Source organism: Vombatus ursinus, unplaced genomic scaffold (genome assembly GCF_900497805.2).
Source record: "Vombatus ursinus unplaced genomic scaffold, bare-nosed wombat genome assembly UNPS02012383.1, whole genome shotgun sequence".
NCBI classification, from domain to species: Eukaryota; Metazoa; Chordata; class Mammalia; order Diprotodontia; family Vombatidae; genus Vombatus; species Vombatus ursinus.
The window spans coordinates 1,605-18,531 of NW_020952161.1; the positions used below are offsets into that span (position 1 = coordinate 1,605).

The following is a 16,927-nucleotide window of genomic DNA, read 5'->3' on the forward strand; positions in this document are numbered from 1 at the left end:
CATGGCCTGGGACTGATTCATATTTTTCTTGGAGGTTTTGGATGTAGGAGCTTTGACTTTGTTGTCTTCTGGTTGTATGTTTTGATCTTTTTTGTCACCAAAGAAAGATTCTATGGTCTGACTTTTTGCACAGTTTGCTCATGTTCCCAACCAATTACCTGAGTTTTAAACTATTTGTTAAGGTAGTGGTCCACTTCCAGCGTGGAGAATGTACTGTCCCAAGCTTCAGGGGTGTTGTGCAGCTGTTTTCAGAGATACCTCTAGGGACCTATAAATTTTCAGTTCTTCCAAGGTGGTATGATAAGGGGCGAAGTGTTTACTCCTTTCCTGGTCTGTGCTCTAGTCTATGAGTGACCGCAAGCACTCTTTTCTGCCTTGAAACTGTGAGGAGGATTCCTTCTCCACCACTATTACAAGCTCTGCCACACCAGTGCTCCTCCTTGCCCCAGGACTGCCACCCAGAACTGCGACCCAGATCCACGCAAGAGCAAAGCAAGAGATTCCTGCCACAGCACCAGCAAAGAGATCCCTGCAATCCTCCTCTGATCAGCCACTTGATTTCCCCTTCTGTCTGTGGGCCAATGCTCCAGAAGCAGCCAGTCCACCGGGCTGCAATGGGACTGGGGCTAGGACCAAGCTTCTCTCTCACCATGGTCACAGACCTTTCCTACTGACCTTCTAAGTTGTCTTTGGTGTTTGTGGGTTGAGATATCCAGAAACCACCACAACTACCCCTTATGCCTGGAATGTTATCTTTCCTCCAATCTGCCTTTCAGTTTGCTTGGATTCCTTTAAAATTTAGCTCCAATGCAGACTAGTTCAGAAGGTCTTTTCTGGTCCTCACCTCTGCTAGTGACTTCCCCTTTGAGATGGTTGTCTCCTTTTTACTTTGTATCTATCTTGTTTGTTTCTCATTATCATAGATGGGTGCAGTTACTTTGCACAAATCTAGAAATGGAAACCCAAATAGGCATCATGGCTCCTCAGTGATGGAAACCTGGGGAAGATGTACTGGAAAAAAAGAAGAAATTGGGGTGAGAGACAGGAGAAGAGATAGAAGAAGAGAAGATGGAAGAGGAGAGGATGGGAGAGAATTTTTTCTGTGAAAGGTGCCCAAATCCTCAGTCCCTGGGCACAGAGGAATAGATGGTGGGCTCTGTTGGTGTCTTTGTGTGGTCAGTTTTCCTCTCATTCAAGGTTCTTATGTTCAGCTGAGCGTAAGTTATTCCCTGGGGGTCTTCAGCCATGGGGAACTGAAGAGGAAATACAAGGAAAAGGGAAAAGTGAGTGACTTTGGAGCAGGAGTTCTTAATCTATTGGTATGTTGTGAATACTTTGACAGTTTTTCTGGTGAAAGCTATGGATGGCTTCTCATTATCATTATGTTAATTATATGAAATGAACTCCATAAAATTTCAAAGGAAATAAATGATATTGAAGTACAATGATTGAAATATTTAACAATTATCCCATTAAGTTAAGGGATCCCCAGTTCAGTAGCCCTACATTGGATGACTAGAAGAAAAAAATAGTAAGTGATTAAGAAGTAGTGCAACTGTGGGCTTAGAACCTGTTGGGAAAGGTTCTGATTAAAAATAAAACTGGGTCCTCCAGATGGAGGACAGGATGAGCTGACTCACCAAAGGGTCCCTTGTTCTCTTCTTGGCCATTTCTGTATCTGAGATAGATGGAAAGTTCCATTATTCTCACAGCTTCCCAGGAACAGGAATTGCCTTCACAATTCTATCCTCCCAACCCATTATCACATGCCCTTGCTGCCCAGATCACCTACACAGGATCTCCTCTCTGGGGGCCTCAGGATGATGGGGCAGGCAGGTACTCCAAGAAAGACAAGGACCACAAAGACACCTGAGACAAGGGGAGAGGGAGAAAACAGGACAGTAGGAGAGAATCCACACTGGGAGGCTTTGTGATCAGCCTCTCCTCACCACAGACTCTGTGCAGTGCAGAGGTTATATTGCAAGGAAGGAACAGGGGATTATGGGAAGAGGAGTTGAGTCTCCTTACCTCCTAGGGTTTTCTCCTTGTAAAGACCCTAGTGAGAGAGACATGGGAAGAGAAGAAGTCAGGTCAGGGAAGGTCTCAAAGGAGGAAATAGAGGTCCCAGTCCTTACCCATTTCTATTGCTAAAGACACTAAGGTGTACAACTCTTTCTCACCTATAGGGACGGATCCTCTGCAGAGCATTGCCAGCAAGAGAAGGCAGAGAAGGAAGGGAACACAGCTGAGGGTGATAATGAAGGTGTTACTGGACTCTGAACCTGGGGTGATGGAGAAAGAAAAGTCTTTATGAGTCACACTAATGGACCCTCACCTTGCCCCTGAAATTGCCTCCTTTTTTCTCCTTCTATCTCCCTCCAGAGCCACCCATCACCACTAGCATTCCGGAGTTTGGCACAAATGCTGCTCAGAATGGGCTTATCCATTGGAACTAGGTTCAGAAACCTCAGAAACCAGGGTAGAGATGTGTGGGTCATGGGGAAGTGTTGGGGGAAGCCCTATGTCCCAGCTCAACACACATGGTCTCTATGGTCCTGGAAATGAGGAAAATGTCAAGGTTTCTATTGTTTCTTATCATATGTCTCTTGGCCAGAGCCAAGGCCTTGACTTCATTTCCTTGTAGAAACTGAAGAAGGGAGTGGTCATTGGCATCCTCCAGTGGGTCCTGTGGATTTCTCCCTCTCACCTGTCACTCTCAGATGCAGGGGGTCACTGTGTTGTGTCCAGAGACTTCCATTGGTGAGAAGCTGGTACCCACAGGTGTAGTTTCCAGAATCCTTGGGAGTCACATGAGTCAGGAAGAACTTGGCTCCATCTTGAGTGGTATCCATGCTCTGCAAGATGTTTTCATGTCCTTTCTTGTACAGAACAATCCTAGTAGTCCATGAGGGTCCCCAGCAGAGGAGGGTCACATTGGCTCCTGAGGCCACCTCTGGGCCAGGCAAGGCTGAGATGGAAGGCTTGGGGAGTACATCTGGAAACACAAAGAGACGCCAGAGATCCTTAATGGCCTCGCATAGTTATAATGGAGGTGGATGGAAACAAGGGCTGGGAGGTCCCTGAAAAACTCCTTGACCATCAGCTCTCATTCCTTTGCCTTTTGGTCATTACTTGCCCAAAGTCTCCTTCCCTGGAGGGGCATAGATGCTAAACTTGAGATGTTCTCTGGGCCCACCTAGAAACAGGGTGCATTTCTTCCTTCCATCTTTGGCCCTTGAGCTTGGAGCACTACCTGAGCTGGTCCATCCTTCTATCTTTGCTCTCCTCTTCCTTAGGGATGCCCAGAACTTGTCCCAATCTCTACCTCATGGTATTAAAAGAGCTGAAAACAAAATAACTTTTCTGGATTCCTGGCCTGCCTCTCAGGTAGAGTCCCAAACCTCTACCTCTTCCTTGGGTATCTGGACACACCCTCACCTGTCACCCAGATCTCTAGGACCTCACTGTGCTTGGACACCTGGTATGGGGCCATTCTCCTGTGGTAGACACAACTGTAGTTGCCAGCATCCTGGGCCCTCACAGAGAGGAGGGGGAAGTCAGCTGAGGCCCCAGCTGGGCTCTGGCTCTGCAGGGGATGGGGAGTCCCCACCTTCAGCAAAATGAATGTCACACCACTGAGGAATGTCTGAGGGGGCTGTCGGCACTGGAGAGTCACATGCATCCCAGCCTCCACCATAAGGCCTGAGATGGCTTAGAGGGAAGGCTTGGGGAGAGACCCTGTGAGAGGAAGAACATGGTGCTGGGGGTCAGGACACTTGGGTCAAATCCCTACTCAGACTCTGAGTCCCTTTGTGACCATGGGCCATCCACTTCCTGTCTGAGTCTTGGTTTCATTGTTCAGTTGTTTTTCAGCCATGTCCAACTCTTGATGACTCTATTTGGGGTTTTCTTGGCAAGGATACTGGAGTGGTTTGCCCTTTCCTTCTCTAGCTCATTTTACAGATGAGGAAAGTGAGGTGAACTAGGTTAAGTGACTTCCTCAGGGTCACAGAGATAATACGTGGTTGAGACCAGAACTGAACACAGGAAGATCAGTCTACCTAACTCCAAGCTCAGCATTCTATCCACTGAGCCATGAACCCACCTATGAACCTCAGTTACCACATCTGTAAATAAGAGTTTTGGCCAGAAGATCACTCATGAATTTCTAGCTATTGATAGCCAGGAATTCTGAGGAGTCTTTCATATTTGAGGGAGCTCATCCAATCTATTGTCTCATGCACCTGATGACTCATGGGAGGGAAGGTCATGACCCCTCACTTTTCATCAGGACTATCACAGACAGGCCCAGGGCTCAGCTAAAGCTGAGGCTCAGATCATGGTCCAAGAGTGAGAAGGCTCAGGTTCATTTCCAAGCTTGGTCACTCATTTGTCTTGTAACGTTGGACAAGTCCTTTTTCTCTGGGTCTCACTTTCCTCATTAGTAATGGGAGGGTTTGGCCTCAAGAACCTCCAAGGCCTCTTTCAGCTTTGGGTCTCTGTGACTTTTCTCCTAACCCCCAACTCAGTCCCCACCATCACCTTTCTTCCCTAGATTCTAGATTAGAATAGAAATGCCTCATGTCTTCCAAGACTCCAGAGCCCTGACAGGCCCCAGGGCAGAACTGGCTGTGTAGATACAAGGCCTTGTCTTTGTGAGGCCTCAGTCTGAACAGACCACTGAGGGGTCATAATCAGAGTTATTCTGGGGCCCACACACACCCCTCACCTGGCACCACCAACTCCAGGGCATCACTGGTCTTTGATCCTATAGTAAACATTGTCCTTCCCCTGTAGGTACAGCTGTAGCTCCCAGTGTCCTCAGGTCTCACAGATAGGAGCAGGAAGCTAGTCCAGAGATCTGCTGAGGCCTGCTGCTGTAAGAGCCACAGGGTCCCAGTCTTCCACAGAGTGAAAGTCACCTCTCCAAGGGAAGACAGCTTGGGCCTTGAGCACCAGAGAGTAATGTTGGCCCCCGGGGTCACCACGAGGCCATGTTTGGCCCAGAGGGTGGGCTTGGGGAGTAGTCCTGTAGAGAAAGTTGTGCCAATGGTCAAGGTCAGATGTCATTTCTAGGACCCCTCCCCTAAACTCCTAGTGAGAGGGGAAATTGGAACCTTGCCTCTGTTCTCACTTTCTTGTCTGGGGCCTGTTTTAAGCTAGAAATACCACCACTATCCTGGGGCCCAAAACTGAGTCCACATAGAATGGGAGAGGATCCCAGGGTCTCCTCCAGCCTCCCCCTAAACCATCCCTTCAGAATTCCCAGGATTTTATGCTGTCCCCATAAATCTGTGGGCCCCTATCTGGGGAATGGAATTAGGGCTTTGGGGGAATCCCATCTCCAGTCACCAGGCACAATCAGCTCCAGAGTCTCACTGGGGTGTGACCCCCTGTGGGGGGCTGTCTTCTTGTAGTAAATACAGCTGTAGCTCCCAGTATCCTCGGGCCTCACGGACAGAAATGAGAAATTAGCCTGGGTCCCTGCAGGGCTCTGTCGCTGGAAGGGTTCCAGGCTCATTGTGTCCAGCAGAGCAAAACTGTAGTCCTGAGAGGGTGCCTGTGGTGATATTTGGCACCAGATGGTCACTGTTGTCCCTGGGGATGTTACAGATCTAGGTGAGACTGAAATGGAGGGTTCGGGGAGGGCTCCTGTGAAAGGAGGAAGGAAGAAAGTTAGAGACCTGATATGTCACCCTGATCCCCTCAAATCATTCCTTGAAAAAGACCTGGGAAGAGGGAGGATGGACTGAGGGGCTCTGGCCAGGTCCTTTTGTCCAGCTCTGTAGGCTTGTTCGGGGCTGATTAACTGGGCTCCCTGGTTCACCCTCAGAAAGACAATGGGAGGAGAAAGGAGATGGGAAGGGGAGGTCAGAAACTTCTGGTGCTAAGAGAGTAAAGAAGGAATCCTCAAAAGGCCTCCAAAATTCCCCTTTAAACAACTAGGAAACCATGTCAGAATCGGTCTAGCAACAGGGAAGCAGGCGACCAGCCTGTCCGGAAAGGTTTGTTTCACTGGGCTGGGAGGGAAAAAGGTCCAAGAACAACAGCAGCAGCCAGCCTCACAACATGGAGGCTCTACACGCAAGACTCTAAGCCTGTGGCAATCCACCAGTAAGTCCCTGCCCTCCTGCACACCAGGAGACCCCTAGACAAGTGAGCAGTCTGTTTAGTTCCACAAGGTCCCATCCCAGTGACCCCACTCCCAGCACAATTCACCAGCAAAACCCTTGACCCCATTGCTGATCAGTGGCGAAGCCCTACCCTGGGGCTGGCCAACAGTGAGACCCCACCTCTGGGACCCTGTTTCCATAGCAACCCAGCATCAGAGCTCTACCCCTCAGGTAGATCAACAACAAGATTACTCCTCCAGGGCCTAGAAGTAGAGAGGTCTTATTGTCATAACAACCCAGCAGCAAGTCCCCACACCTGGACCAGGCCAGTAGCTAAATTCCACACCCAGGGGAGGCCAACAGGAAGGCCCCACTCCCTCAGTACAAGCCAGAAGGGAAGCCTACCTTTCAGAGAAAAGGAGCAGCAAAGCCCTGAAGCCCAGTGAAATTCCAAGCACAGAAAGCTTGGGAAAGTACAGGGCCAGAGCCCAACTTTCTCATAAAAACATTAAGTCACAAAAAAAGATTAAAAGAAAATGACAGGAAACCCCACCCCCAAAAAAAACCCCCAAAAAGAGCTCACTATAGAAAATAACTATGGTGATAGGGAGGAATGAGGCATAAATTTAGAAGAAGACAATAATATCAAAATGGCTACATGGAAGTCTCAAAAAAAATGTAATTTGGTCTCAGGCCCAAAATAATTCCCGTAAGAGCTTAAAAAGGATTTAAAAAAGCAAATTAAAGAAGTAGGAGAAAAAATGGGAAAAAACGAGAATAATGCAAGAGAATCATGAATATACAGTCAATAGCATGGGAAAAGATATGTAAAAATTTCCTGAGGAAAATAACTCCCAAAAAAATAGAATTGGCCAAATAGAAAAAGGAGTACAAAAGCTCACTGAAGAAAATGATTCCTTAAAAATTAGAATGGAATAAATGGAAACTAATGACTCTATGAAACATCAAAATATGACAAAACAAAATTTAAAAAGTTTAAAAAATAGAAGAAAATGTGAAATTTCTCATTGGAAAAATAATTGACCTACAAAATAGATCCAGGAGAGATAATAAAGGAATAATTGGAGTACCTGAAAGCCATGATATAAAAATGACTGGAAAATGTCTTTCAAGAAATTATAAAAAAAAAAAAAACAACCCAAACTTCCCTGGTATGTTAGAGCCAGAGGGCAAAATAGAAATTGAAATAATCCACCAATCACCACCTAAAAGAGATCCTAAAATAAAAACTCCCAGGAACATCATAGCCAAATTCCAGAGCTCACAGATCAATGAGAAATATTGCAAGTAGCTCAAATGAAACTTCAAATATCGTATAGCTACAGTCAGGATTACACAGTATTTGGCAGCTTCCACATTAAAGAACTGGAGGGTTTGGAATATGATATTCCAGAAGGCAAAGGAGTTAGGATTACAACCATGAATCACCTACCCAGCAAAATTGAACACACTCTTTCAGTGGAAAAAGATGGATATTTAATGGAATAGAGTACTCATTTCTAATTAAAACACCAGAGCTCAATAAAAATGTGACCTCCAAATACAAGACTCAAGGGAAACATAAAAAAAGGTAAAAAAAAAAAAAAAAGAAACAAGAGAGAGAGAGAGAAAACAAAAAATACAATAAAGTTAAATGTTTATATCTCTATATGGCAAGATAATATTTGTAACTCTTAACAACTTTATTACTATAAGAGCAAATAGGAGGCATATCTGTAGACAGAGGGTGTGGATATAAGGTGACTTTAATGGGATGATACAAAAAAATAAAAACAAAATTATAGGGTGATGAAGAAAATTGCACTGGAAGAAGGAGGGGGAGAGATTGAATGGGGTAAATTATCCCACATAAAAGAGGCATGAAAGAATTATAAAGGAGGGGAAATTCGGGGCTGGGGTAGTGAACACAGTTTCAACCTTAATCTCATCAAAATTGGCTCAAAGAGGGAATAACGTACACACTCAGTTGGATATGGAAATCTATCTAAACCTACAGTGAAATAAAAAGAGATGAGTATAATAGAAGGAAGAAAGAGGATTGATAAAAGGGAGGGTATATTGGGGAAGGAAGTGATCAGAAGTAAAACACATGTGAGTAGGAAAGGGTGGGATATAAAAGAGAGGTGGATAAAAAAGTGAAAAATAGTATGGAGTTATTTATGATAACTATAAATGTGAATGGGATGAACTCACTCATAAAATGGAAGTGTATAGTACAATGGATTAAAAACCATAATCTTACAATATCTTATTTACAAGAAACACATTTAGAGCAGAGAGATAAACACAGGGTAAAGGTAAATAGCTGGAAAGAATCTGTTATGCTTCAGCTGAAGCAAAGAAAGTAGGGGTAGAAATCACGAACTCAGACAAAACAAAAGCAAAAATATATCTAATTAAAAGAAATAAAGAAGGAAACAGTATCTTGCTGAAAGATTCCATAGACAATAAAGTCAAATCAATACTAAACATACGTGCACCAAATGGTACAGCATCTAAATTTTTGAAGGAGAAGTCAAATGAGTTGCAGGAGGAAATAGATAATAAAACTATACTAGTAGGAGACCTCTACTGTCCCCACTCAAAACTAGATAAATCTAACCAAAAAATAAACAAGAAAGAAGTTAAGGAGGTGAATAAAATTCCAGAAAAGTTAGATATGATAGATCTGTGGGGAAAACTGAATGGGAATAGAAAGGAATATAACTTTTTTTCCTTCTCAATAGCATATGACACCTACACAAAACTGACCAGGTATTAGGACATAAAACCTCACAATCAAATGCAGAAAAGCAGAAACAGTAAATGCATCTTTTTTTTATCACAATGCAATAAAAATTACATTCAATAATGGACAATGGAGAGATTAAAAATTAATTGGAAGTTAAATAATCTAATCCTAAAAAGCAAGTGGGTCAAATAATAAATCATAGAAACAAACAATAAATAATTTCATTAAAGAGAATGACAATGAGACAACATACCAATATTTATGGGATGCAGTTAAAGCAGTACATAGGTGAAAATTTATCTCTCTAATTGCTTACATCAGTAACATAGAGAAAAAGCACATCAATGAATTGAGTATGCAACTAAAAAAAGCTAGAAAAAGAACAAATTAAAAATCCCTAATTAAACACCAAATTATAAGTTCTATAAATCAAAAGAGAAATGAATAACATTAAAATCAAGCAAACCATTTAACTAATAAATAAAACTAGAAGCTAGTGTTATGAAAAAAAAACAATAAAATATATATTACCTTTGGTTAATTTGATTTTAAAAAAGGGAAGAAAAAAATCAAATCACTAGTATCAAAAATGAAAGGGGTGAATTCACAACCAAAGAAGAGGAAATTAAGACAATTGTTAGGAGCTATTTTCCCAATTATATAATAATAAATTTGATGATCTAAATGAAATGAATATCTACAAAAATACAAATTACGTAGATTAACAGAATAAGAAATACAATACTTAACCCAAACTTGGAAAAAGATATTGAACAAGCCATCAATGACATTCCTAAGAAAAAATTCCCAGGATCAGATGGATTCACAAGGGAATTCTATCAAATATTTAAATAACAGTTAATCATGATAATAATAAATTATTTGGAAAAATAGGTGAAGGAGTCCTACCAAATTCCTTTTATGACACAAATATGGTACTGATACCCAAACCAAAAAGAGCCGAGACAAAGGAAATTATACACCAATTTCCCTAATGAATATTGATGCAAAAAAAAATACTAGAAAAGGGACTAAAGCAATATGTCACAAAAATTATACACTATGATCAGGTGGGATCAATATTAGGAAAACTATCAGCATAATTGACCATATCAATCACAAAATGAACAGAAATCATATGATTATCTCAATACAGGCAGAAAAAGCCTTTGACAAAATGCAGCACCCATTCTTCTTAAAAACCCTGGAGAGTATAGGAATCAAAGAAGTTTACTTTAAAATAAGTAATATTTATCTAAAACCATCAGCCAGCAATATCTATAATGGGGATACATTAGACACCTTTCCATTACAATCAGGGGCGAAGCAAGGATGCTCCTTATCACCTCTATTATTTAATATTGTACTAGAAATGTTAGCTATAGCAATAAGAGAAGAAAAAGAAATTAAAGGCATTAGAATCGGCAATGTAGAAACAAAACCATCACTCTTTGCAGATGATATGATGGTATGCTTAGAGAATCCTAGAGAATCGACTAAAAATCTACTTGAAATTATTCACAACTTTAGCAAAGTTGCAGGACACAAAATAAACCCACGTAAGCATTTCTACATATTACCAACAAAGTCCAGCAGCAAGAGATAGGAAGAGAAATTCCACTTAAAATAACTGTAGACAATATAAAATACTTGGGTGTCTACCTGCCAAGCCAAACTCAGAACTTACATGAACACAACTATAAAATACTTTTCGCACAAATAAAGTCAGATCCAAAAAATTGGAAAAATATTAATTGTTCATGGATATGTTGAGTCAATATAATAAAAAGGACAATTCTACATAAATTTCTCTATCTATTTACTGCCATACCAATCAAACTATCAAAAATTGTTTTATGTAGCTGGAAAAAATAATAAAATTCATCTGGAAGAACAAAACTCAAGGATATCAAGGGAATCAATGAAAAAAAGGTGAAAAAGGTGGCCTAGCCATACCAGATCTCAAACTGTATTATAATGCAGTGATTATCAAAATAATTTAGTGCTGGCTAAGAAAAAGAGTGATGGATCAGTGGAATAGATTAGGTACAAATTATAGTAAATGACCCTAGTAATCTAGTACATGACAAACCCAAAGATCCAAGCTTTTGGAATAAAAACTCATTATTTGACAAAAACTGCTGGGAAAGCTAGAAAACAGCATGGCAAAAACTAGGTCAACATCTCACACCATATGCTAAGGTAAGTTTGAAATGGGTACGTGATTTACACATAAAGGGTGATACCATAAACAAATTAAGAGAGCATGGAATAGTTTACCTGTCATATTTATGGATAAAGGAAGAATTTAGGCCCAAAGAAGATATAGAGAGTCTTACAAAATATAAAATAGATCATTTTGATTACATAATATTAAAGTTTTTTTTTTTTGCATTAACAAAACCAATGCATACAATATTATAAGGAAAACAGAACACTGGGGGAAATTTTTACAGCCAGTGTTTCTGATAAAGGCCTCATTTCTCAAATATATAGAGAACTGAGTCAAATTTACAAAAATACTAATCATTCCCCAATTGACAAATGGTTAAAGGATATAAACAGGCAGTTTTCAGACAAAGAAATCAAAGCTATCTAGTCATATTAAAAAATACTCCAAATCACTATTGATCAGAGAAATGCAAATTAAAACAACTCTGAGTTACCACCTCGCACCTATTAGAGTGACTCATATAACAAAAAAGGAAAATGGTGGATGTTGGAGGGGATGTGGGAAAATAGGGTGTGAACTCATTTAATCATTCTGGAGAACAATTTGGAATTATGCTTGGAGGGCAACCAAACTCTACATATCTTTTGATCCAGCAATACCACTGCTAAGTCTATCTCCCAAAGACATCCAGAAAATGAGAAAAGGACCTATTTGTACAAAAATATTTAGAGCAGCATTTTTTTTTTGATGGCTAAGAATTGGACATCAAAGTGATACCCATCAATTGGGGAATGGCTAAACAAGCTGTCATGTGATTGTAGTGGAATATTGTTATGCTATGAGAAATGAAAAGCAGGATGATTTCAGAAAAACCTGGAAAGACTTACATGACTGGATATCTAGTGAAGCAAGAAGAACCAGGAGAACATCATACACAGTAACAACGATATTGTTCAGTGAAGAACTGTGAATGACTTACCCTTTCTCAGCAATATCATGATCTAAGACAATCCCAAAGGATTCAGGATGAAGCATACTATCTGCTTCTAGAGAAAGAACTGATGTTTTCTGAATACAGACTGAAGTAGGCTTTTCTTTTATTCTAGTCATCTTGTACAAAAAGATTAATATGGAAATGTTTTACATAATTGCCCATGTATAACCTATATATCTGATTGCTTTCCATCTCAGGGAGGGGAGAGAAGAGAGAGGGAAGAAAGGAAGGATAGAATTTGGAACTCAAAACTTTAAATAAAAATATTTGTTAAAAAATAAAAAGAGAGGGAAACAGACAGGAAGAAGTGACAGAGAGAAGGAGACAGAGAGATAGAGACAGATAAAGAAGGTGGGAGAGATAGAGAAAGAGGGGAAGGGAGACAGAGAAAAGTAGAGGAGGAATACGGAAAGAGAGAGAAGCAGAGAGAGAGAGAGAGAGAGAGAGAGAGAGAGAGAGAGAGAGAGAGAGAGAGAGAGGCCAAGAGAGCTTCTAAATAAACTGTTAAAACTTTCTCTACAGAAAGAAAAGGAGTCACTGTCTCTCATCTGTCCCTCTTCTTACACCCTTCGAGTGACTCAGCTCTGTCTCACAGCCTGGGCCTGCTGGATCAAGGCAGGATCCTAATGCAACATCACTGGCACTTCCAGACCTTTCCCTTAAGCTTTAAGGTTTGCTAAGCTCTTTCCTCCCAATAAACCCATGACACGAGGGTTAGACAGAACTCAGATTCCCAGTCCTCACCCGTACCCACTTCCCCACACTGCTGCCTGGTGCCAGGTTCCTGTCCAGGTGCCACCCCTGCCCACCCCTCAGTGAAGTCAGAGCAGAGCTGGCAGAGCTCTGTGTCTCCCCGGGTGGGCAGGGGCTGGCCGAGGAGCGTGGGGGCTCCCTCTCGGCTGTTCTGTGATGAATAAGATTTTCTCTGGTTCTCTTTCCCACACTGATAACTCACCTATCAGACACCTCCTGTTCAGCTATGGGGGCACCCCAAAGGTTTAGGGAAGATTCCAACCCCTGCTGCCCTCAGGGAGCTCACAGTCCAAGGAATCACAGGGATTTGAGCTCAAATTGTGTCATTGGAAAATACAGACCATGAGCTTCATGTCATGGAAGAAGGAACCTGAGGTTCACAGAAGGTCAAGGACTTGCCCACAGTCCCCCAGCTAGGACCTGGGAGGAGAAGGCATTTGAACCCCATGCCACAGACTCCCAGTCTGGTGGGAAGCACCCTAGTGTTAGAGTGCGCACACAAGATAGGTGTGGGCACCATGCTGGGAGGGCCAAGGGCCAGGACATTGCCACTTAATGCAATCAGAGACAGCATCCTAGAGCGGCCAGGATTTGAGCTGGGCTTTAAGAATGTGTAGGAAAATGATGAACGAAGGTGGGAAAGGCATCATAGGCAGGGGGAACTGTGTGAGCAAAGGAAGAACGGTGGGATGTAAAGAGAGGTGATGTTGTCATCTGTCCAGGCTGATGGGAAAGCAGTGAGGGCAAAGGGAACAAGGGGAGACACAGCTGGACAGGATGGATGTTGCCAGTTTGGGCCTAAGAGGGGACAGGAAAAGTTTATCTGGATAAAGTTTGCTCTGGAAAAGCTATGTGCCCCTATTCCCAAAGGCTGCTGTGTATCCTGTGAGGGAGGAGCCGCCCAGCTCTCCTGGCTGGGTCACCAGGGACACTGACCAGGTGGCGAAACATCCCAGGGTTTGGGCGTGGGAGACGTGGGTTCAAATCTTAGCCCTGACACTATTTCCCTAAAATGTTCCATAGAGAATAAGGGGCTCCCAGAACCTGGGTAAATAGGGATGTTAAGGGGAGGCAGGTAGTAAAGCCTGAGGGTTTGTCCCACTTGTAGGTGACTCTCCAGAGAGGGGTCTGGGGCTCCTCTCTCAGGTCTGGCCTCCTTCCCACTAGGGATGGTTGTAGACTAGCACCCCTCACCTGTCACCACCAGGGCCAGGGCTTCACTGAGCTCTGACCACCAGGGCCCCTGCCCAGAGCGGCAGCTGTAGCTTCTCGCATCTCTCCAGTCATCCACATTCCTGAGCACGAACTCTGCCTGCTGCCAGGATGCATTTCTCTCATCTCTGAGCTCTCCATCCTTCCAGAGCTGGAATCGGTCACTCCCCAGGTGGCCCTAGCACCTGAGGGTCACATCTGCTCCCCGGGGGACCACAGGACTCGGGATGGCCCAGAGGGTGGGCCTGGGAAGGGTGTCTGAGAAGGAAAGAAATTTGATTTCCAGAGATTCCTCTGGCCCTGGTGTGTCTTTCACCTGTAACCTCTTCCTGAGTCACTTCATCCATTCACCACATCATCCCCTGTTCCCTCCCTAATTATTCCAGGAGTGGATTTCTGGGTTGATTAGAAACAATGAGTGAAAAGAGAACAGTGGGATCTTGGGGGCAGGACTCACCCATTTGTGCCCTCAGCGCCCAGTCCAGACACAGCCCTGTAAGAAAAGCTCAGGTTACAGATGCCTCCCTTCCAGCCCACACTGAGCCCATCCCCAGCTCTCACCAAAGCCCCTGGACCTCATTCTGATTTCGTCAGAACACTAAGAGCCCTTTGAGCAGACACAAGGCTCCTGCTCTGCCCCAAATGGTTCTGTCTCCTCCTTAATGAACTTTCTTATCCCTCCGAGTCAGTCAGCCAAGAACCTTGTCACAAAATCCCTCTCTCCCCTGGCCTGACCCTGGACACTCACCAATGGAGAACAGGAAAGTGACTGTGGGGCCCATGGTGGATTTTCAGCTCTGTCCTGGGCTGCCCAGCCTCAACTGTGCAGAGTGGAAAAGGTAGGTGGAGTAGAGGCTGTCCCAGGATGTGGTGGCCAGCCCAGCTGCTGTATACCACCTAACTCAGGCCCCACAATTTCCGCTCTTATACTGATGAATGAGGGACCATGGTCCTTCAGTGCTTACCTCTGAGAGAATCAGAGTCTTAAGGTAAATGTAGCCTGTCACGGGCCAGGGAATCTGATGAGTAACTAGTATTGAAGACCACCAAAGGGCACCTGTGCCACAAATACTGAGATTTGCCTGGAAATGACCAGGGCCCCCATGAAAGTCTCACCCTGAAAGGACCAAGATCGGGCACAGAGGCCTAATGCCATGACCACGTAAGACTAGGCCTCAGACCCTAGACTCAGTTGGTTTGTGAGCAGATGGTCCATCCGTGGTGTGACTTCTGGGTCAGTCTTACCATCTGCTCTTTGGAATAAATAACAAGAACAACAGTAATAATAATAATAATGGCTAACATTTATATAGAACTTTCAGTTTTGCAAAGTAAGTTACCAACACTATTTCATCTCATCCTCACAACGACATACGAGGGAGAGTCTATATTATCCTCATTTTGCAGATGAGAAAATTGAAGTGGACAGAGGTGAAGTCACTTGCCCAGGTTTTTAAAGCCAGATTTGAATTCTGGTCTTCCTGACTACAAATCTGCAGAAGTTATGAAGCTTGTTCCAGGTACTATAGTTATTCAGTATGGGGTACCCACCCTCCAGGTATTCAAATGTCCCAGCTCCTGCATTTCCTCTAAGCTACCCCAACGACAGCACCTTTCACCCCAGGAATAGCCTGCCATAGCATTCACAGCTGCATTTACAGTCTACTCAGTTATTGCACTCACCTGTGGAGCTGACCCTTGACCCAGAGGGCCTCAGGAGCCCTGAGTGAGCACAGCTGACAGTCTGTGCTTGCTTGTATCTCATCACTTTGTGCTTTCCTGATAAGGAGGCCTATGATACAGGCAGCCTCCAGCCTAGACAAGACCCAGCTCAAATTCAAGGACCATTTATTAAGCTCCTACTGTGTGACCTATCCTGTGCTGCATGTTAGAAGTGAAAAACCAAAAGAGAAACAGGACTGCCCCGATGGAGCTTACACTCTATTGGTGAGAACAAAATATATCTAAGTATGTATGTCAGTACAAATTATTTATGTAAAATATTTGTAGGTAGAAGGCACAGCTTTAACTTTCAAGGGAAGCTTGTTAACAACAAAACAAGATTCCCAGAAGGCACAAAGTAAAGGTAGGGGAGAGTGGGATGAGACATTGAGAGGACTGAAGTTGAAATGAATGAGCTGTGATAGAAGAGAGTCTGGTGATCACATTTGGCCAGGGCAGCCCACGGCTCAGATTCCTGCGTGGACGCAGTGGATGGCTAGCCCTTCACTGCGGTAATAAGTAAGATTGACTTCACTTTCGTTCCTCGTGAATGGAAAAGGGGGGTGAGGACACATGTGTGATGTCAGGCCAGATGGTCGCTGGTCCTGTCTGGTGCACAATCCATCATCAAACACTAATTAAGCATCCAATGTCACCAGGCTGTAAGGTAGCGGAATGGCGGAGGAGATACAAAGACAGAAAGTTCTCCTGGAGCTTCCATTGTCTTAGGTGGGACAACATGTGCACAGGTCGACGTTTGTGCAGAACACATATACACAGGACTAATATAAAATAAAGACATGCGTGTGGGTAGATAGTCGTTGGTTTGAGAGGGAAAGCACTGACAGCTGGGGAATCAGGAAAGACTTTGTGTTGAAGCTGATGCATATTAGCAGGGCCCTGAATGAATGGAGGGATCCTGTAAGGCAAAGGTCAGGGAGGAGGGCATTATAGACAGAGGGTCCATACAAAGATGGAGACTGGTGTGGGAAGCAGTGGCTGGACCTCAGAGTGCAGGAAGGAGACCAATGAATAACAAGGCAGGAAGGGACCTTGGGCACAGGCTGTGAAGGGCTTTGAAAGCCACACAGAGAAAAGTCTGCGTTTTATCCTAGACATATTCGGGAGCCATTGTTGTGTACTGAGGAAGGGGATGATATGGAAGTCTTGTTCCTCTGGAAAATTACTCTGTCAGTTGTGAGGAGGCT

The 16,927-nt window shown here is 43.6% G+C and overlaps 1 protein-coding gene across 1 annotated transcript; it reads right to left on the reverse strand.

The window, feature by feature from the left end:
• Positions 1-508: 508 nt before the first annotated feature.
• On the reverse strand, positions 509-14,819 carry LOC114039920 (immunoglobulin superfamily member 1-like). The gene is given in 11 exon segments (XM_027857852.1): positions 509-1,253; positions 1,641-1,678; positions 1,793-1,869; positions 2,029-2,056; positions 2,181-2,282; positions 2,708-2,995; positions 4,730-5,029; positions 5,380-5,652; positions 13,980-14,255; positions 14,455-14,490; positions 14,746-14,819. Coding segments are annotated over 11 exon segments (1,584 nt in total). The 5' UTR covers positions 14,780-14,819; the 3' UTR covers positions 509-1,121.
• Between the last annotated feature and the right edge of the window lie 2,108 nt (positions 14,820-16,927).